At 41.9% G+C, this 21,757-nt stretch overlaps 1 protein-coding gene across 1 annotated transcript in view; it reads left to right on the forward strand.

The window, feature by feature from the left end:
- Nucleotides 1-1,088: 1,088 nt before the first annotated feature.
- The window catches only part of STAB2 (stabilin 2), a gene marked incomplete at its 5' end in the record, with an annotated part of 48,210 nt that continues 27,541 nt past the window's right edge, over nt 1,089-21,757 (forward strand). The window contains 22 exons of the mRNA XM_008938192.1: nt 1,089-1,172; nt 2,379-2,465; nt 2,995-3,106; nt 4,424-4,604; nt 5,641-5,734; nt 5,952-6,110; nt 6,500-6,595; nt 7,359-7,454; nt 8,417-8,464; nt 10,847-10,983; nt 11,330-11,444; nt 12,382-12,459; nt 12,634-12,726; nt 12,841-12,948; nt 13,859-13,990; nt 15,010-15,147; nt 16,480-16,530; nt 17,748-17,843; nt 18,316-18,511; nt 19,074-19,169; nt 20,123-20,168; nt 20,951-21,027. Of these exons, the coding sequence (XP_008936440.1) occupies nt 1,089-1,172; nt 2,379-2,465; nt 2,995-3,106; nt 4,424-4,604; nt 5,641-5,734; nt 5,952-6,110; nt 6,500-6,595; nt 7,359-7,454; nt 8,417-8,464; nt 10,847-10,983; nt 11,330-11,444; nt 12,382-12,459; nt 12,634-12,726; nt 12,841-12,948; nt 13,859-13,990; nt 15,010-15,147; nt 16,480-16,530; nt 17,748-17,843; nt 18,316-18,511; nt 19,074-19,169; nt 20,123-20,168; nt 20,951-21,027 (2,320 nt within the window). The remainder of the gene's footprint in view (nt 1,173-2,378; nt 2,466-2,994; nt 3,107-4,423; nt 4,605-5,640; nt 5,735-5,951; nt 6,111-6,499; nt 6,596-7,358; nt 7,455-8,416; nt 8,465-10,846; nt 10,984-11,329; nt 11,445-12,381; nt 12,460-12,633; nt 12,727-12,840; nt 12,949-13,858; nt 13,991-15,009; nt 15,148-16,479; nt 16,531-17,747; nt 17,844-18,315; nt 18,512-19,073; nt 19,170-20,122; nt 20,169-20,950; nt 21,028-21,757) is intronic.

Consider the following 21,757-nt stretch of genomic DNA (forward strand, 5'->3'; position numbering starts at 1 on the left):
AGGGAGTAGGGGAAGGACAAATGAATATAAAAAGGGGAAGGTGGAAATTAACGACCACTCAGCAAAAATCAAGGCCAGCAGATAAAACCCTGGTGCTGCTGTTCAGTTCCAGATCCATGCAGGAACAGCTGAAAGTCATAAAACAGATGTAATTTAAAACTACAGGGTATATCATCCATAAGTATGCATCTCAGTAGTTGGTATAATGCCTTTTCAAATTACTCTCCGTATTGTTTCTGTCTAGGGTGTCTGTACCAGTTGTTTGTCATTGGCTCCCTGTCCAGAGGATTCAAAGCCCATCGTAAGTGACGTTTCCCAACAGAGTCCTCAGTGGTACAAAATGCATAGAGGGAAGGGGTCCCCGTATGTTGATTACTGCTTTCCCAATATATTGAGCACAAGAACCGAATATGAATGCTTGAGACTGCATAAAATATAGACATAGACAGTACATTAGTGTCTTCTTGGCAAGGATTGAATCACCAGGTAATTTCAGCATTGTTTTGTTTGCTGTTGCAAGATCCCTCATAGACACCATAGAAGCTCTAGCTCTTTTCTCAGGTCAAGTTAATGTCTATTTTGGATAGGCTTTGGCAGAAGAGAGAGGCAAGGAACAAGAACTACTGAAGTTATGCTTTAACTGGTAAACAAAAAATAGAGGGATATGTTTAGAATAGACCTCACATCTGTCAAAAATCTCCTTTAGATTCAGCTTCCTCCCAGAAGTAACTGTCTGCAGAAGCAGCTTTCAGAGAGGACTGAAAACCTTCTATCTGCTTTGCATCTAAGAGATGCAAATGTGGCTGCATGTTTCTCCACATACAGAATTCAAGTCTAGCTATCACAGGAATTTGATTCTCAATGTTATAAAAATTCACTGGTAGTTAGTCCCATATGCCATTATTCAATAACAGCGAAAAGAAAGTTCACATTAGGAAAAAATACATAATTTAATACATTTTTTAAATGCAACATTATAGCAAACTGCTTTCTGTTCTCCATTTAGATTATGTTGTGATATTAAGACTGCATCATGGAACACTACATTACTTAGAAATACTAATGCTTCCATTTTGTGCATGTTCCAGCCTTTCTCAAAACGGAGATGCATTATCAAAGGCCCAAGCTTTCAAAAAACCGGCTGTGCTAAAGCCTGCAATACAACAGTAAAGGTATAGAATTACAGTTCTTTAATGTGAAACATATACAGATGTTTTCCAAAATACTGTCCTTTGCATTGTGAACTTTCCTTTGGGAGTTGAGAGATGTTTGGAGATGTTCATGTAGTTCCCATAACCTTCTACAGGGTTCTGAGAGGAGCTACTGTAAAACTTAAGAGCGAGATAGCAGGCAGATTCCAGTGAGGTTTTTTAGCTGACATATATCATTGGCAACAATATTTTCATACTCCGGCACACAGGACCTTTCACATAAGGCTCCAAGCCCACATGTTTTTGTTACCCCCTCCAATACAGCTTCATCCATGAAGAACAGTATAGCTTGGTCCTACCTGGTTCCAGCCCGTTCTGTCCCAAGACTTCACACAATATTGGGTAACAATGAATGGGAAATGCTCCTTAGAACTGTGCTCCACTTGCTTTCCTTGGCAAGCCTAGTCCTCATAGAGGTCATTGGCCTCTGAGAAGTTCTTGTACCTTCCTGGGTTCTGGGGCTCCTAAATAGGCTTCTGCATTTCATGACCACAATTATGTAACAAGCAGAGAAGTCTACAAATGTTTAAACTTTGAGAACCTTTTGCTAATTCCTATTTCCTTTGAATCACACATGTCAAAGAGTTGTTTTTTTTTTCTTAATATGCTTTTCTGTGCTCTTGATAAATAAATGGATCAAGAAGCCAATTCATGAATAAACAAAAGATGCAGCCGAGAAGGAAATTTAATGCTGTGTAGTGGGTTAAATCCCACACTGGTGCAGAGGAGAAGGAGGAAGATCAAAGCAGCATGTCTACCTTTCATAGCTTCTCCCCAAGGTAAAACATGTCTTTGAGTTCCTGATCTCAAATGCAAAGGAGACTGCCTGCCTCTGAATTGTTCTGCACTCCCACTGGCAAATCAAGAGTGCACACAGTATGAGCAGACACACACAGGCACATTCATTACTGATGACAGCATGGGGATTCCTAACACTGATGAGTCTTATAAGAAGAAGAAAGGAAGGATCTAGCAATCTGTGCATCCCCAGCTGGCAATGCTGCTCCTGGTTTTAACAAGGCTATTGCATAGGTGGGTCTGGTTCAACACAAGCATTTTAAGTGCCAGCTACACCTACAGGCCTTTGCTAGAGGGCCACAACATAATGGAGAGTTCTCTTTTGTGCACTGAAGCACTGGAAAAGAGAATATTTGCTTTATTTCACAGGAACCAAAGTGTTGCAAAGGCTTCTTTGGCCCTTACTGCAGTCCCTGCCCAGGAGGTTTCTCCAAACCCTGCTCAGGAAACGGGCAGGTAAGGACAGCATTCGGCGGCACACTGCACTCCTATGGGTGGAAGGACAGGCTGTGTCCCAAAAGTCCCTGAGGCACTTCTGCACAATAGGAATATTGGGCTCCACAAGAGCTGTGCCCTCCATTTATGTCCAGGGTTGGACATGAATTTCAGGTTCTGTTATACAGAGGAGGGAAAATTAATTGATCTCCTCTCAGATGTCCAGATTGCAGGTTTCTCTGATCCCAGCACACAGCACACAGGCAAGGCTGGGGGACCCACTCTGGTAGTTTTACTTCACACAGCACAGAGTAATGACCCAGCTCACTATTCTCACTTGAAAATTGCAGAGGAATGTAGAATACACAGCAGCAAATTGCAAGCACAAGGAAAGCTTCTGCTTTGAAGCACCTTTTTCATCAAAGCTAGAGTTCTTCCTGGCGGTCTACCACAGTCATAATATGGACAGGCATATAGTTTGTTCTCTGGGGGAAGGATGAAGATTTATTTTCATTTATACAAAGAAGTCGTCTTTTCCTCCATATCACAGTGCATGGATGGCCTGGATGGAAATGGGACTTGCATTTGTGCTGCAGCATTTCAAGGCTCTCGATGTCAGTTCTGCTCAGACCCTGGCAAATACGGACCTCAGTGTGACAAAGGCAAGTACAGCCACATTTCCTCAGCGTAAAAGTGTGGGCTATTTCTTTGGGACCCTAGTAACTTTAAGGTAGAAGTGAACTGCTTGGTAAACAGTCTCCATGGAGGATGGGAAAAATATATCTGGGGTACTTTCATTTTTTATTTCGAAGGGTTACATCATAAGACCAGAGTCAGTGAAAATCTTACTGACTTAATTACGCTTTCTGCAGGGGCCATAGCTTGCTTTATACTTATTTATTGTTCTTTTCTTTTCTGTCTCCCTCTCATAACTGATTGAAAAGAAAATCTTTGCTACTCCATTCCTATCTGTTATTGCCCACAACAGAACAGATTCTGCCTCGAATGACGAACATATGTAATCTAAGAACAACTAGATCTGTGAATAGAGTATCTGTAGGGCCACTCTAATAACTTACTGAATAATTTCTCATCTATTTAATACCTTATACTTCTAGCAGTCACCTTCTATATACTGACAGATTTAACCCTGCTATGTCAAACCATACTGCATTTGAGAGTGTACAGAATATACAACATCAAATATAGATATATTCTCCACTTACAGAATCATTTTTAGTCAGTTTTGCTATGGAACAGCCTGTCAGTCATGAATTACAGCACACTCAAAGGTTCAGAGGTACATGGACAAAAACTGAGAGACGAATCCCATAAGAAAAGGTGGTTTTGCGCAAGCTCCAGCCCTGCTAAAGCAGCACGTGTTGGTTTAACTAGTCACCGCTAGCACTTTTTGGGACTGCAAAATGGTTACCATGTCCTTTGTGCACATTGCTGTACCTCCCAGCAGCACTAATCAGCCCCAGCAAAGTGTTCATAAGTCTGTGCTGCAGCTCTGTGTACTAGCCTAGCACTCTGCAACTTGTAGGATTGTGGACTCACCATTAAAAGGTTTCCCATGTCACTGAAAATACACCCGGTACTGAAAGTACACCAAAAGTTGTGCACAGAAGTAACCTTAGCCTTAATAGCCTATACAAATACACAGTATTTTGCTCCTACTTCTCTGAAGTACTTTGAAATTCATGACTAGGTAAGTTGTCACAATCCGGTGATTCACAATTCGCTTCACACATAAGTGCACTAGAAAGACACAATACATTTTAAATAGGTACCCATAAAACACACATGAAAAGACATGGATATGATAAATATACAGTAAGTCCCCCAAAGTAAGACTATAAATATACAAAGTTTAGACTCTAGAAAGAAAAAGAGGACCCAATTCATAAAAATTGCTATGTAAGGATAGATGTCTTCTACCACTATGGAACTGCACATTGCAGCTTTATCTCTGGTAGATTGCCCCTGCGCTTACGGGAAGTGTGATAACCGAATAGACAGCGACGGGATCTGTCTGCCTGGATCATGCAGAAGTGGATACACAGGGAAACTCTGTGATAAGCAAATTACTCCCTGCAAGCTCTCCTTATGGCCGTGCCATGCATATGCAGACTGTCAGCTTACCGACGGTGAAGTGAGGTAAGTCAGTAACTTGCATCTAATTAATATTAGCTATGCTGCCGCTCTTTCCCATTTGCTTGATCAAAACAGTGCCTTGCAGCAGTACACAAACATCTGTCCACAAAATACTGCTATGCAACAAATAAGCATAAGCACACACAGCTTCGACCTTGAGTTGCAAGACAGTAATTAAGAGTTCTCAATGTACTATCCTGTAACAAAGGGCACCATATAACACTGGTAGGATAGGTGCATATAGATCTGACCCTTGTTCAGAAGGCTGCCTTCCTACCAACATCTACAAAGGCTCTCAAGAACCTCTTGTTTTTAATCATCCCCGAGTGAATTAGGAGCTTGAACCTTGCTGAAAAACAGTGAAACTCAAGCAGTTTGGAGATAGTTCAATATTTGCATGTAACAATATCATGTATTTCAGCACAGACTTTCTGATCCCAAGAGGACTGGTCCCTAAACTCTGTTATAGCTCCAGCTGCCTTGCACTTGCCTCAGGCTCACCTTCACATGCAGCAAGTTTGCCTCTTGCTGCAGTGTATTCATAATGAGTCACCACAGAAAGCAGAACGGGGGCTGCTGCATAACTTGAGTGCTTAAGAAATTCCTTCCAACATAGGTTAATCTTGCGAGGAGTGGGGTCGGTGGGGAGGACTGACAGGACACAACCCGGGAAAATAGAGAGGCTCATTGTCTTGCATGCATTTCAGAGAGCTGTCTTTGTCACTGAAACAAGCAGCAACCCCAGCTCATAATGAATTTAGACCTATTAGCTCACCTCTGCAAAGATAATGTCAGCACAGAATTCATTTCAGTCCCTATCTCATACACAGATAATGAATCTCTGATTTGACTTAATTAACTCAGTCAATATTTTGGAAGAAAACCATAATGTACATACTTAAGCTGTTTGCATCATGAATCCAAGGTTACCAATTTTAAGCCACCTATAAATAGTATGTTACAGTGGAAAACAATCACTTCACTTTCCAGCTGTCCTATCACATTAAATGCCTCCCTCCTCCTCCTCTTGTCTCTATAGCTGTGTTTGCAAACCTGGCTATGAAGGAAATGGCATGAGCTGCAGCAAAGCTGATCCTTGTGCTGCTTCAAGGGCAGGTGGCTGCAGTACCAATGTAAGTATGTGCTTTTCCCACAGAGCCTGACATCACAGAACAGTAGGCAGTAAGGAAGGTTTGACCAGAAACTTTTGCAGAGGGGAAGAGTCATGATTTTTGCTGCAGTTTCAAGCTCTTTCCCCAGACAACAGCATCGCTGTTGCTTAGACAAGACTTACACCTCATGCCAGATGCCACTTAAGTGTCCTGAACAGATGTCTCTGCATCCCCCCAGGCTGAGTGCATCCAGACAGGCCCAAGAAAGCACACATGCGTTTGCCAGGCAGGATGGACAGGCAATGGAAGGGACTGCTCACCCATCAACAACTGCTTACTGCCCACTGCAGCAGGGTGCCACGAAAATGCCACCTGCATATACGTTGGGCCAGGCCAGGTATGTCATCTCACATTTATTGCCACCTTCAGCACAAGTACCCACCTATTTTGCTCTGACATACTTCTTACCCCATCTTCTTCCCCAAATTCTCCTCTCCCTCCCAGCCACAAGGTTATTCCCACACTGCACTCTCTACCCAAAGCAGTCTCCTTCATTTCCTATCCCAGTGCTCCCTCCCTCCCTGCATGGTGGTATCCTGGCAGCAAATACATTCTAGTAAGTACATCAGTAGATGTCAGGTGTAAAGGTCTTCTGGAGATATTAATCAGTGTTTTTCCACTGAAATCAACGTAGCTATAAAGAAACGTAGACTCATTCACCATTTCTAGAAAATGCATGCTATTTTAGTCATTGTAATGAATTGCTGCATTTTATTAAAATGACAGAATGACTGCAAGTGTAAGGATGGATTTCAAGGGAATGGAATTGAATGCACACCCATAAACTCATGCCTGGAACAAAATGGAAAATGCCATCATCTGGTGAGTAATTAATCATTCCCTGAACAAAGCGTTCAGATACATATCACACCTTGCCTCCTCTGCACACCATAGAATTTCCTGCCATTCCAAACCTGCAACTTCTTTTTGAGTTAGAACAAAGCTTTCCAAGCAGTGCTACAAGCACCAAAAATGCTATGTAAGCCACATCAGTATGGTACATGCACTGGGGACAGAATACAGGGACTGCTTCTGATTCTGCCTGTACAGAAGGATTATCTCAAGCCTGGAATAAATAATTGCTGCTTCTCTGCCAGCAATTACAATTTAGATGCACTATTCTGTTGGAATGTTTACCCAAATCACACGTCTATGCAGGCTGGATGTGTTCAGCAGACCTGCAGGCTCTGCTGTGCTCTGTAGTACCTACAAAAGCCACACCAGCCTCAGGTGGGACACAGAGACAGAGCTAAAGCAAAGAGCATTGGGGAGAAGAGGATGGATGTGCCATAGCCAGGTGAAGGAAAAGGGCCCAGTTTATGTAGGGAGGAAGTAAGAAAGGGTGGAGTGAGGGTTTAGATTCCTATGGACTTAGTGCACGGTGGGCAGGGGAGGGAGTTTGCGCCCTTAGCTGACCGAGTTTGTCCTATGGGAGGGTGAGGTCATCCAAGGTAGATGTACAAAGATCCTTTGTTAAGCTTAAGTTTGTATACAAATAGGTTTCAGGAAGAGGCTTTACAGGCCATCCTTGCTCTTGAGTGTTCTCCTAAGTATTTGACAATTTTTTTCTCTTTCTGGTTCAAAGGCAACTTGTCAGTTTGATTCTTCTCATGGCTGGGAGTGTGTCTGCCCAAAAGGCTATGAAGGAGATGGTAGAATATGTTATGGAAATGCTGCAGATGTAAGTAAGATGGTCATCTTCTCTGAGAACAAGATACAGTTCTCACATTGGATCTTAACCAGAGAGATAGTAAAGCCTAAATGATTAGAAAAATATGATGCCCACCAGGACAGTGTTCCTGCAGGGCACTGTTGCCTGATACAAAAATGATCTGTTGTGTTTTAAAAAAGAGCTTGGAAAGACACCTAAGGGATATGAGCATATTTCTTTAAGACAAGTTGAAAAATGCCAGCCCAAATACCCTAACACACAGAAGTGCTAAGCACTCATCTCTCAGCCAGAATCAGTGAGCACCCAGCTCTTCTGAAGTTTTGCCTTAAGGTCTATCTCAGTGGAAATAGTCAATTTATCACGTTAAAACGAACCATGCTGAATGGCAGGAAAATAAAACCAAAACAAGTAGATTGGTGAAATAAATACACATTTAACAGTGTAAGAAAAATTAAAGTGTCAGCTATCCCAGCCATTGGCAATAATCTTACACAGCTCTTAGCCCTGTCTGCCACCCCTGCTCATACTGTCATCTATCTCAGTTCGAAGTACCATGGCAGAATAAAGGCTCTCCACTTGCAGGTTGATATTTAAGATGCTGTACAAATACAAAAAAAAAAAAAAAAGCATACTTTTTTTCAATTAAATCTGCATTGAAGAACAGCTTTAGGCTTACATTCTCAGAAAATTAATGCTTAGCCTGAGGTCAATTACATATCAAGGTCAAGTACACCTTATACACCTAAGCAACAGATGGCCTCATCTACAAAAGTGTTGATAAGTCTCCGTTCTCATTAACAGGAAGTATCATTACTTGAAAAAACACAAACATTCTTCCCTTTTTACACACACTGAAAACATCCTCTGTGTCACATCAGCCTGGGGTTACGCCCCAGGCAACATCAAGAGTACTTGCATGGAGCTAATTATAGCTTACACACTCATTGTTCTTTCTTTCTGTTTCTAATCAGGAATTATCTACTCTATCTGAAGCAGTTGCATTTTACAAATGGGTTCATGTAAGTACATTTCATGGCTAGTTATTTTTTATATTTTTTTTTTTAGTATGTTCAAGTTTGCAGAAAAAGAGGAGCCTTTTAAGCTTTAGAAATTGAAACCTCACAACAATATTCCTATTACACAGCAGAGGCCCAAGCTCTGGAGAGGCATCAGAGTGCCTCACCCACCAGTCATGGCAGGGCTGATCATCGGGTTTCCTATTTCAGCCTGAAAACAAAATTCTGATCCCAAATTCAGGCAAGTAAAGAAGCTCAAGTAAAAGAGAAAGTTACAAGCCCAGTCTCTGAGGCAGAGGTCTACATAAGCCATGACTAGCTCTATACATAAATGTACTTTAATCCAGACAACAGGCAGTGGAGTACAAGCAGAGCCTGAATATGTCAAGTAGCTCCTTCCAACTTCCCTCATGCAGTAAAACTACAAGCAAGTGGAGAGGGAAGACAATACCTTCTCCTTCCCATTTTCACTGAGCCCCATGCCAGGAAAGTGCAACCATACGGCTTGCCAGTGTACTGCTGCAGGTTTGACTGAGGTGCAGGACATGAGCAAACAGATTAGCTTGTTTGGCTTCAGATTTGGGAGGAAGCACCAACTTGCATGAAAAAAAAAGATATTCTAGATAGAGTGTTTTTCACAATCTACTTTTTATTTTCACATGCTATCATCTATTACTAGGGCAGCAGTAACATTAGAGGTTCTATCCCACTGTGGCTGACACTGTATGAATAAAGATCAAAACCAGTTTCTCCACAAAGAGCTTAAAACCTAAATAAGAAGTATATAGCAAATACATGACAAACAGGAACAGGGGTATGTTAATGAACAGCATCAGAAGCAGAAGTCTAGCCGGGAGTCATGCTAGCTGCTTTCATGCTTTTCAAAGTTAGAAAGCTCAGGGATCATTAAAATACTCAATTGCAAAAGGCACCTCCAGGAGCTGCTTAAATGAGAGGCCACTGTGGCTAATTTAAATCAGTTATCTGCCCAGCCCTGGGCTCAGGCTTCAGTATATAGAGAAACTAATGAAGTTAAAGAAATGAGCACAATAGGAAAGGCTGTTCACCTGCTAACATGCTCTTTACATAATAAAGCTGGGGGTTAGGAATGGAATTGGGGAACAGATTCTGTATAATCTGTTGAAGCACAAGCATGGAAGTTTCTGCTACACTTCAGAGAAATGGTATCCCTTAAATTAAATAATCATAGCTACAAACAAGCAAAATAGAGAGGTATATCCATCTGCGGGGTTTTTAACATCATACTTGAGCAGGAATGTGATGTTTACCACTTTTTATAACCAAATATTTTTCTTGCTGGTTAGGAAGGATGAGAAAGGGAAGTCGGTTGCTATTTCTATATTTAAATATTTGAGAGGTGACAGTGATGATAGCTAAAAAGAAAGATGGCCTTAACAGAGACAAAATTCCCAGCTATCTAAGGGCATTGATTCCGTTCTTTACTCAAAACCCAATATGGGTATTGAAGGACAATCTAAAATAAGCCAGCTTCCAGGCAGCATACCAGTTACAAAAAGGTAGAAGCCAAGCTCATATTGCTCCCTCAAGTTTTGCAGTACCAAAAATGGCAAGTTCTGGAGCCTATGAAAAGTTTGGAGAACATCTTCAGCAAAATCACATTCAAATCTTTAGCTCTCCATTTTCTACCCCACAAAAAAATCTACACAACTGGAAAAAACCTTTCCAGTGGAAGGTCACTCCATCCTTAAGGCAGATACAAACATATAGGAGAAGAATCAGTCCATGCACACTACAGAGCCCATATCCCCCATCTAAAATTAGAGCAGTCAACAGCAAGCTCAAGTGCAGTGCTAGTGGGCACAGATATCCCTTGGACATCTTGAACACTCCCAGCAATGTTAAATAGTCTTATTCTAAATGGGAGCACTATGTCATGTGGGTTTCTTATTTCATGGTTCATAATCCTTCTATTAAACAGTGTGGAGTGCTCTATATGAGCAGATTACTTGAAGTTATCAGTAACCAATAGCGTTTCTCACTATGGTTTTTGTGATTTGTTAGTTTGGTTTTCTAACATTCAAGTACATAAAGTCCATAAAACAGACTTTTATGGGAGGCAACTTACATGTTTCATAATAAAAAAAAAAAAAAAAAAAATTGACCTAAACATTGCTTCTGCCCTTTAAATGTTGGCAATCTGTTCTGTAAAAAATACACACTCATTTACCATTTTTGTCCGGCTCTAAGTACTTTTGTTCAAGTCATTGCTCAATATAATAGTTTTTCCTCTCCAGGCTGGTCACAAAGTACGTCACATACTTCACACCTTGCTAAAAAGTCACCGGCTGCTATTTATAGATCATCCTTAGGATGAATTATTTTCCCCTCTTTACTTTCACACAGGAAGCTGAAATAAACTCGGTGTTGTCCACCACCTCAAATCTAACTGTCCTCGTGCCTTCTCTCCAAGCAATTGAAAACATGGATGAAGATGAGAAAGCCTTTTGGATGTCAAAGAGTAACATCCTAACTCTACTGAAGTACGTTAATGGTTTGGGGGTTTGATTTTTTTGAATTAATTGCTTTTCATTCCAAACAAGCCTTCAGTTTGAAGCCACTAGAGAAAGACAGTTATTATAACTTAATAGGATTCCTCTTGCAGTTACAGTGGTATAAATCTCTGTAGCAACTCCACTGAAAACAAACATATTTTTTGTATCATGTCAGAAACGTTTAAAGGCCAGGCTAAGATCAGAACATAGCTGAACTAGGTACTGTATAAACAATTCCCACTTTAAACCACAGTTTTAGACACATGAACCATATTTATCTAGGAGAAAAAAAAAAAACAAAAAAACAACTTCAAATCCATTTAATTTCCTTTAGGTATCATGTATTGACAGGAGCTTACAGCTTTGCTGATTTCCAGAATTTATCATCTTCTGACACACTGCCAACATCTCTACAGAGCAACTTCCTACAGCTGTCTAAAGAAAATGGGGTAAGATGACCTCTAAACCACTTTCGTATCATACATCAAACTCTGACCATCACAGTCTCTGACTTTCTTGTATTACAAAACCACACAGGCATTTTGTACCTAAAAAACAACTGTGTCATCAAATTAAAGGAATAGATCAATTCTATTGGGCCACCTGGGAGAAACATCAACTTGATTTTCTTTACTTAGCTGTAATTTTCCCACAATATTATTTATTCCTACTGTCCCAGTAGCTGCTGCAAAGACCGGACAGTCTTGTAGCCAAGTGGAAGCGTAGTCCCTGCCTGGAGCAGCTTCTGTGATCTCATTTAAGGCAAAGAGCATCAAGGAAACTCAATAATCTATTTTAGGGAACGGGGAAGGTAGGAGGAAGCAGTGACACCACACACATCTGCATGTGTAACTTGATAGCCTAAAACGACATGAAGGTGGTTTTAGCGTTAAATAACTACAACTGACAGCACTTCCCCCTCAGCCTTTTTATTTACTCCATGTTCTGAGGAGGAATTTCTGGAAATAACATTTGGCACATTTTGTGTCTTCATTAAGAGAAGGAAAAGTTCCCCTCACCTCCATGTCCTGAGGGAAAAGTCATGAATGGTGTCCTTCAAAAACTGCACAGAAACAGGAGGATATGAATCGGCACAAGAGCTTATCTGGCTGGGGGGCCGGGGTGAGTGCACCTACCCCAGGTAACCACTCCCATGCAGGCAACCCTATGGTTTTGCCAGTCCAAGTGCAGGGAACAGCCCAGAGTCCCAAAGTTACCTCTCATGCACCTGGCTTCCTGAGGGTAACCTTGCCTCCAGTGCAGACTGGCTCAAGCAGAGCCATGGTGGAGCCCCAGACAACTTTGGGAAAGTGTGGAGATCCACAGCTGGGGAAACGCTAACATCACATAATGCAAAAGTAAACCCTCTTCTCCTCTTCCTTTCAGAACCTCACCCTCCAGGGCGCTCACATCGTGGCTGGAGACATCGCATCCACAAATGGGATCATACACGTTATTGACAAGGTATCAGACCACACAGGGAGGATTTCTTCCTCAGTACGACAAGCAGTGAAAAATAATTAACAGCTCTTGGAAAAGTATTTGCACGGAACAGCATTTTTTCCTGCATCCGATCCTCGCAGGTGCAACCACAGCATATGCACATGCACTGATGTGGGACATCTGCTCCTCTTCCAGGTCCTGACCCCGCTCCGCAGCGCCGTCCTGCCGAGGCTCCTGGCCCGCCTGGAGCAAATGCCCGATTACTCCATTTTCAGGGGCTACATTATTGTAAGCTTTCACATAATTTTAAGAATAGAAGCAGTTCTCTGCTTTCTTTGTGCTTGGACTGGTATCAGACTATCAGTGGCCATTCTGATGTGTTTTTTTTGTGTTTCACAACAGCAATACAACCTGGCAAATGAAATAGAATCTGCAAACGCATACACAGTCTTCGCCCCAAATAATGATGCCGTAGAAAATTACCTACGGGATAAAAAGTCTGCTACTCTGGTATGTATCACTCACTAGACTTGTCTTGATAACTCAGTACCTCCTCTCAATTTCAAGTGGATGGATTAAGAGAACGCAGAAATAGGAAGAGGCATTTGTTTTTCCAGAAATCCACTACATCTGGTTTTAACACCAGAAGAGGTGAGGATGGATTCATTTATATTTTCCTGAGTTGCTGGAAGAGCCTAGCTGTTTGTTTTGGGTTTTGTCCTTCTCTGGATTAAAATCATGCTGATAATATGCAAGACATTTCACCCGTACAGAAAGGGGTTGGGGCTCAATGGGCTTTTTTTGGTTTTGTCTGTCTGTTTGTTTTGCAAAACAATGTCAGTGCAGGAATGACCAGGAATAACACTGAAATCAGTTTCCAAGGTGAAGAATCTCAGTCCCCTGTCATCACTGGCAAACCCATCGCTAATAATATCACAAAATATTCTGGCTCTTTCTTAAAATTATCCAGATGCTTGCCCTGTCACTCCTGCAGGAACGTTACTGCCCAGCCACTTTCTGCAGACCATTTCCAATTCCCAGTTTACAAGCACTGTTGACCAGTCCCAGGGCTCAGAAAAAAAAAAAAAAATGTGAAATTTCCTGCCTAGAAAAATTACATCAGGTTTGTTGCTGCTGCCCACTTCCAGGAGCCCCAAACCAGACTCCTTCCTGACCTGGCCACCAGATCCTCCCATCAGCATGGAAGTGTCCATCCTACCTGCCCTGCTGACATCAGTCCTTGTGCCCAGAGCTAGTTTATGTTATTTTGACAGCACATCTCTGGCCCCATTATATCCCTTTTTTCTTCTGCCATATGCTTTAGCTGAAACAACTTTCTCTCTCTGGCCTGACATATTTACAAGGCCAAAAAGCCTTCACACTTTGCTACATAACTCTAAATTTCAATGTGTGTTTGCAGGATGAAGGCCATATTCGTTATCACGTCGTGCTGGATGAGAAGCTCCTGAAGAACAGCTTGCACAATGGCATGCACAGGGAGACCATGCTAGGGTTCTCCTACCAGGTTGGGTTCTTCCTCCACAATGGCCAGGTATTGTTGTCTGCACTTGCTTGGAGAAACAGGTTGCCTGTTTTTTAAGAATCCAGCTTCAACTTCACACTTCCATGCAGTCAAAAGGAGCTGTGCACCCCCCATTAGATTCTGGGACATAACAGCAGAAAAACTGCAACTCAAATGCAATGCCTCTCTCAGATCTGCTTAATTCCAAGTCACCCTTGAAGGGATCTTTGACTGAATTTTATTGCAGTTGTTCTATTCACATTTAAAATTACATTTAAAAGCTACTATGGTGGATATCTGTCTCTAGCAGCTACAAGTATGCATCAAAAAGCACTCATTAAATTGGCTTCCAAGAGCTGCTAGAAACCTGCCTTCAATTATGAAGCATTAATTCTGTTTTCTCTGGATTTACTCCACTTTCAATCCTAAGATCTCAAAACAATGGACAACAAATGTGAATTGCCTTTCAACACCACTCCTGGGAGAATCAGGCTTGGTCCTCCTTCTCCTCTGTCCGAGCACTCTCTCTGGGCATAAGCAAAGGAGGATTTAAAGCTTCTCACCAAAGAAGTTTCAGCCTTGCTGTTTGCTCTGCCTACAGCAGAGCCTTGGAAAAGCATCTGCTCATGGGGCTGTTGCTGATGAGGGCACAATTGGAGTGTAGGATAGCAGTGAGATGATGAAAGTCCCCCTTGAAGAAGCAGCTACTGGGAGGGCTTCCCTGAACCGCCTCACACCCCACACAGCAAACCCAGCTCTTGGCTTGCTTTAGACTCCTTCCTAAAACCCTTTGTGTTTACACTCCACGGTGGAAAAAGCTGCTCTGTTAAAACCCTATTCCTAAGAAACTTCAGAAGGCTGCAAGTCATCTCATGCCCTCCAGTTCAGCGAAGATCTGAAATGCAGCATCTGGTGGGATGTGAGCAAGTGCTTGAAGTTTTTCTTGAAGTGAGACTTGTGCATTGCTCCTTTCACCTGCTACTGCTCCAGTTACCATATAGCTACCAAACAGCTTTGCTGCTTTCTAACTGATTGCATTTCTTTGGCAGCTATTCATAAATGATGCTCCTATAAGCTACACAAATGCTGCAACAGACAAAGGAATTATTCATGGATTGGGAAAGGTCCTGGAAATCCAGAAGAACAGATGTGACATCAATGACACTGTGATCATTGTAAGTGGTTCTGTTTGTACAGATGCTTAAAAACCTATCAGAGAGATCTGTAGCCAAACACTGCTCAAATGTACAGGATACCAACAATGTGTTTCCCAGTAAGGAATGCACACATTTTCTACAAATGATACTCCTACCAGAGTTTTAACATCTGTTAAGGCAGTTTAATCCTGACAACCAGTGCACTGACAGCCAAGATAAAATATAATCAGAGTAACACAGGATTAAGCAATTCCTGATCTTTAATATTCAGAAAATAATAATGCACTATTCTAATAAATTGTCTTAGTCAGGAAAATGGAAAACAAAATATTTCAGTAAGGAAAAAAATGTCTTCTCTTTCCAAATGCAGATTACCACTGCACATATACACAGACTCCTCATAACCTCTGAGTAAAGGACTGTCCTCCTTTTGTTCCTTTTACAAATGAAATATAAATGTTTTTTACATTCCTCTAAAGAATAAGATTTCCTCAAACTGTCAGAGAAAGGTTTCCTTTGTCTCTTCTCCTGAGTCAGATAGGACAGTAAAAAGGCAGTTTACCTCCTTTTTCACGGGGCATGCAAACTAAACAAGAAAGAAAAAGTGGCCTGTGCTTCAGTTAAAGCAAATTCAACAAGCACAAACTTTTGCAGCTTAATTCTTTTCCTTGGGATACAGTCCCACATTTGAGTATATTTCACTCAAGGGTTTTCTCCAGCTTTGGTCTGCCAGGTCCTTTGCACACAATCCTCTGTTTCCCCATGCAAAATTATTTTCCCCGATACATTGAAATGCAGCAACATACTTAGACATTTGTTTAAGCCTTACTAAAAAGTAAGGAGATAGTTAAACGGGAATAGTATCAAACATTGTGTACTAGATACAACACGTACCTATGCCTTTTGCAGAACCTGATCTTACCTGTGCAAATGATTCACATGCCCACATAGCATAGAACACACACATGGTTTCAGTTTTCCATTTTCAGGCTGTCCTTACGCTACAGGTAAACTGTGTTGAAGCTCAAGACTTGCCCCTTATTGTGCTTTAGATACGGAGGCCTTGGAGAAGCATCTCTTTAGAAAAAGAAAAAAGAAATATCTAAAAGAGCTTTCCTTCTCCTTACCCTTGGGAGGCAGCTTTCCATGGGGTGTCCCTACAAACTCGTTGTTAAGGATGCTCTTCCTTGCTGAGAAGTGCAGCTATCCTCATCACCATTACCAAAGGGCTTATCCCGATTACATACATTGAGGGCTAGCTTTAGAAATACAGCTGGAAACCATGCATTTTCTATTAAACAACCTGTCTGTAGCTCTATACAGCCTGTTAACTATCTCCCATTTGTGTTCCTTAAGGAAAAGTGTAGCATTTGTTCAAACACATCAAGCTGTCCCCAAGGAACAAAAGAAATAGTAAGTATTTTGCCATTAATGCCGTTTATTTTTAATCAAAACTGAGCACAGATGCACTCAATCCTGTTTTTAATGTAATTGTCTCAGCTCCAATAAATGTTATGGTAGTTACTTCAGCCTTTTCCACACATTGCTTACAGTCAATAGACTCAATCCACCCTGAGAGAAAGGGAGCAGAATCAAGAGCAGCTTAAAGATAGTTTTTTTCTTGGAAGACCAGTTTCTAGTAATGCATTGGGATGACTGAATACAGTTCAAACTGCAAAGGTTACATCTGCCACGCAAAACTGAGGAAGGTGAACATGGTCTGGAGTACGCTTGCTACAGGAGGATTTACAGAAGCATTTCTGAGCCCTCCAAATCAGAGATGTACAGAAGGGCAAACTCAACATGACCCAGCAATATGCTGGGAGTTATGGTCGCAGGGAGGCCTGGAGACTACAGAGACTTTGGATGCCCAGGTCCAACACATAAGAACTGCAGATATTTAGCAGTTCTCTGTCAAACACAATATGACCCAGACAATCTTGGTATTTGATTTCCTCAGGGGAAGCCCCTTTGTTGAGATTACATAAGAATACCTTCTTTTTATTATTTTTAAATTAATTATGCAAGTAATAGGATTCCAAAACAGATCAAGTCCCATCCACCCCATCAAAGTAATTGGCTCGCGAAGCTGAACTAAAGTTCTCATGGATAACGCACAAAACCATTAACATTTCCTTTACAATGAACAGCTGGATGGATGCTCATCTTGACCTCCTAACAAGCATGCAATGAGACTACCAAGTCTTCTTAGGCAAGCAATCTTTCCCAGTTGTGTCCAGACCTGGTAGATAATGTTTCAGCAGCTGTTTTTGCAGAACTTTTGCACTCAATTTTCCAAGAAAAATTACAAAGAACAAGAAAGGTGTCATAAAAAGAGAAATGTTTGTCAAACTTCAGGAAAAAATTCTGTTAGTTTCTGAGCAAAGGCAGTATTACACATATTTAAAACACCACAGGGCGCTGAGCTAAATTGATAAAATGTTCAGTAAGAAAAGAAAATATCATTTAGCTAATGCACTTTTATTTCTAAAAGTATTGCCTTAATTTTAATTGTGAATGTGTGAGTCAGTGCACAGCATGCATAAAGATAATGTCCCATTTTTAAAACATTTGAAAGCAGCTGATCAATATTACTCAGAAATGCAGCTGTTTCTCCAATTTTTCTTCAGGCAGGGGAGAAGAAATACTGCATTCTCTCAGGAAACAACATGAGAACATACACCATCCAGCTCAGGTGCCAGACAAAGTGTGCTAAAACCATCATTGTGAGTACACCATTTCTGCTGTGGTATAAAGCCAGGAACCCCCATCACTGAACTTCACCCTCCTCATATTCCCCACTAAACACATACAGGACATCAGGGCAGGCCCTGACAATACATTTATTGGCCTTTATTCTGTGTGTGCCAGAGACTGGAAGGTTAAAGGCTGCTGATAGCTGTAGTGTAAGAAGCACTTGGAGCCAATGCGTGCAGAGTACAGGTCTGGAAAAAGTAACCCCATGCTTGTCCCTAGCAATCCCATCCACCTTTCTCTGGGGTGGTGGAGGGCACCCGGGTCCCACAAAGGACTTGGCGTAGCAGCCTGGGCCCAGCACAGTAAGGCACATGGCCAGAGACCAGCAGAACTCAAGCATTGCTAAAAATCCAGGTCTTCAGTTCACCTCCACCCAGCAGCCACACGCTTGCTGCCGTGCGTGCTACTCTAACCCTCAGCACCACATTTCTGTGTTCCCAGACGCGGGAGTGCTGCGCAGGTTTCTTCGGGCAGCAGTGCCAGCCCTGCCCGGGGAAGGCGGGGAACCCCTGCTTCGGCAACGGCGTCTGCCTGGACGGCATCAACGGCACGGGCACCTGCGAGTGCGGAGAGGGCTTCGTCGGCACCGCCTGCGAAACCTGCAGCCCAGGCAGATACGGCCGCGGCTGTGACCAAGGTACCGAGCACCCCAAACTGCACAGGCGCCTTCGCTCATCCTGGCAGATGGGGAAAACCTGCCCCTTAGGCTTTCTAACCGGCTCCGTTCTAGGCCCTGGAAAGGTGCATCACTTTCAGGGTCAGAGTTCAGTCTTAAAAACCATCATTAATCCTTTTCTTTCCCCATTATGCTATTTTCTCTCTACTCCCTTGCTTGGAGATGGTGTTTCCTACTCTGGCATACTATAGGCTTAGAACAGCATCCAGCGAGAAAGAATAATCCTCTTTAGTACTGCTTTTTCAACAATGCTTCCCTATTAAAATATGGCCTCAGTCCCTGAATTTGGGAATAGACGAAAGATAAGTGTATTCTGAACTCAGATTTATTCTCTAGGTAGAAACCACTTGGCACAAGCCAAAGCATTTCTTGAAATCCTTTGAAATTTCTTGAAATAGCCTAGAACAGAGGGTGGTGCCAGCAGAGGACATCTGTGCCATCCCCCCTGCCCTTCCTTCCCCTCGCTGCCTTGCTGCGTACACTGCTGCCCTGCCCAGGGGTTTCCTCCCTTCTCTCCCCACAGCGTGTGCTTGTGTCCACGGGAAATGCAGCAGTGGGATCAATGGGGATGGCTCCTGTGAGTGTGATGTTGGCTGGAGAGGGGTGACATGCCAGACCGGTAGGTATCCCTTCTCTTTTTTCTGGGGTGAGAAGCAAGCATTTTTAGGAAACGTCAGAACTACAGCTGTGATCAGATCCTAGTGCTCTACGAGATACCCAGCAGCTTCCCACAAGCAGTGAAATACAGTTGACACCCCTGTGCTATAATGATTACTATACTAACAGAAAGCCAGCTGAGATACTGCCTGTGAGACTTAAATGTCTTACTTAGCTAGCTCTCTTATCTATGTCACCCTGCACCTGTCCCAAAAGAATAGCCCATTTGTGAAGACTGTCTTTTGCCCAGTAGAGTTCCCTAGATCATTTTGATCTGCAGATCAGAAGACTCTCAAGTGCTTCAATAGGCTGATTTAGCTATACAACACTGGATATTAAATCGTGTTCTTGCTAATACAATAAAAAATAATTAGAAAATAAGTCTTTTTGTGTTGATTAGTATGGACGCAATATCCAATAGTTATGTTTTGACTAGACATAATTAAAATGTATTAAATAACTATTTCAGAACTCTACATATAATAGTATCAAATAAAAAATCATATAAGCAGATTAATAATAGTATTCAGTATTAGTTTTATATTTTTTCAGGGAAAAATAGTGGTGAAATGAACTTTATAGTTAGAGTTCCTATATCTGAGCAAATTTCAGTTCCTTTAGAAAACCTACATTTATACACTTAAACTAATAATGTGCAAAACTCACCAGACTAAATACAGATAAACGGCAACATGGTTGCCATGCCTCTTCTGCACAACTGAACTTAAGTGGTACCAAATGGTCTATGCAGATGGAGCTTCCATACAGACTGAGAGCACAGTTGTCTGGTGCAGAACTCTACAACAGACTCCAGCTCTGCATGGTGGGAACAAAAGACTGGGAAACTAGAAGGACGTTGACCCAAAAGGTTCTGATCCCTGTTTCTTTTTTTTTTTTTTTTAACTCCTCTTGCAGAGATCAAAGACGATGCATGTAATGCCTCATGCCATACCAGTGCTAAGTATGTATGAAATCCACTTGTTTGGAAGAGAGGGGAAAAAAGGGGTTATATTGCAAAGCAAAAACCATAGTCTTTCTTGCTTTTCATGAAGGCTTCTCAGTAGCATAGATAATACTCATGTTTACCACCACAGATATGTTAATGTAACATATTCAGTGGTGAGGCCAAAAAGTTAAGAATGTTCATGTTAAAGGGGGAAACAAATAGGAGTTTGTGGGAAGAAAAAAAAAGTGAAACTTCCTAGTATGCAAAGAAATAGATAGGACTGGATTGTGCTGGCTGTGTTATCACGTTGTCCCTGGGTGACAGCAGGGAGCAATCACTGTATTATAAAGAGCTTGTGGGGCAGTAAACCCATGCTTGCATACAGAAGGCCAAACTGTCCAAAAAAACCAAACCTGAACCTAGAGGACTCAGATGGCTTGCTCCCACCTCTGCACATCTGTTCTGCTGCAGCCCTCAAACTGCATGCACACAAAAATTAGTGCAGTTTTGGGGTGGGCAGGCATGCAACTTCTTGAGTTCTACACAAGAAAATAGGACACTTGGTGACCAAAGGGCGCAATTTTAATACTTAAAAAAAAGTCCAAAATGCATGTGGAAAGCTTGGTCTGACTAGGTTTATTTTTTATGGTTGTAACTACATTGTACTGTACGGTTAAATGCCTTGTTGTTTCTGTGCGAAATTACCTTTGGAACAATGCACAAAAAGGGCCCTACAGAAGGCCTAACTTTTTTTTTTTTTTTTTTTAAATGTCATCTCCCTCCTTTTATTCCTGTAGCTGCCTGCTCCTATCAAATGGCACTGCCTATTGCAAGTGTGCAGCTGGGTTTGAGGGGAATGGGACATTCTGCACAGGCAAGTGGACTTTTGTTTCTTCCATTTAAAAGAAAAATAAAAATCCAAACATGCTTGAAGCAATCTGTGGTCACAGTGGAGCAGGTGAGAGATGAGCAATTCCCTGTGCACCAGTTGAAAAAAAAAAAAAAAAAAAATCAGGAATTGTTGCCAGTTTGCTAAAAGTAGGTAAGAGCCCAACAGGTGTGGACTCATAGTAAACAAAGAGCTCAGAATCTCCAAGATGCAAGGCATTGTGCTGAAGGAGACCAGAGAAAAGGGAACATGCCGTGCACAACCCAGGCCTCATTGTTTGCAGAGTAATGAAACCTGGATTATGACTTTTACTCCCTTTCCCAACAAAGCCCAGCAAAGAGAGGTCAATTCAGGGTACAATAGCACTTCCAGCTATTGGAAGATGTATACCCCTACTGTTTCCTCACCTTTCTGAACTTGCACAGATTTCTAGGGTGGTAGAATCAGACCAGACTTTAATAAAATTTAGACCAGAGAGACATCTGCGAGACCCTCAGAAAGGGGCAATAGCAGTTTATTCTAGGTGTTCTTCCAAGAGTCTAGGCTATCCAGACTTACAGAATAGATTGCTTTCCAGCTACAGTGACTGTAATTAATTTTACAGTTGTTTTACTTAATCCTTAACTGATGAAAATAGTAATGCTCTTGGGAACAGAAGCATATTTGTCAACTCACAATGGCTGACAGGGTCCTGATCCAAGATTTTAGCACTCTT

The sequence above is a fragment of the Merops nubicus genome, unplaced genomic scaffold, assembly GCF_000691845.1.
Source record: "Merops nubicus isolate BGI_N331 unplaced genomic scaffold, ASM69184v1 scaffold2534, whole genome shotgun sequence".
Classification (NCBI taxonomy): Eukaryota; Metazoa; Chordata; class Aves; order Coraciiformes; family Meropidae; genus Merops; species Merops nubicus.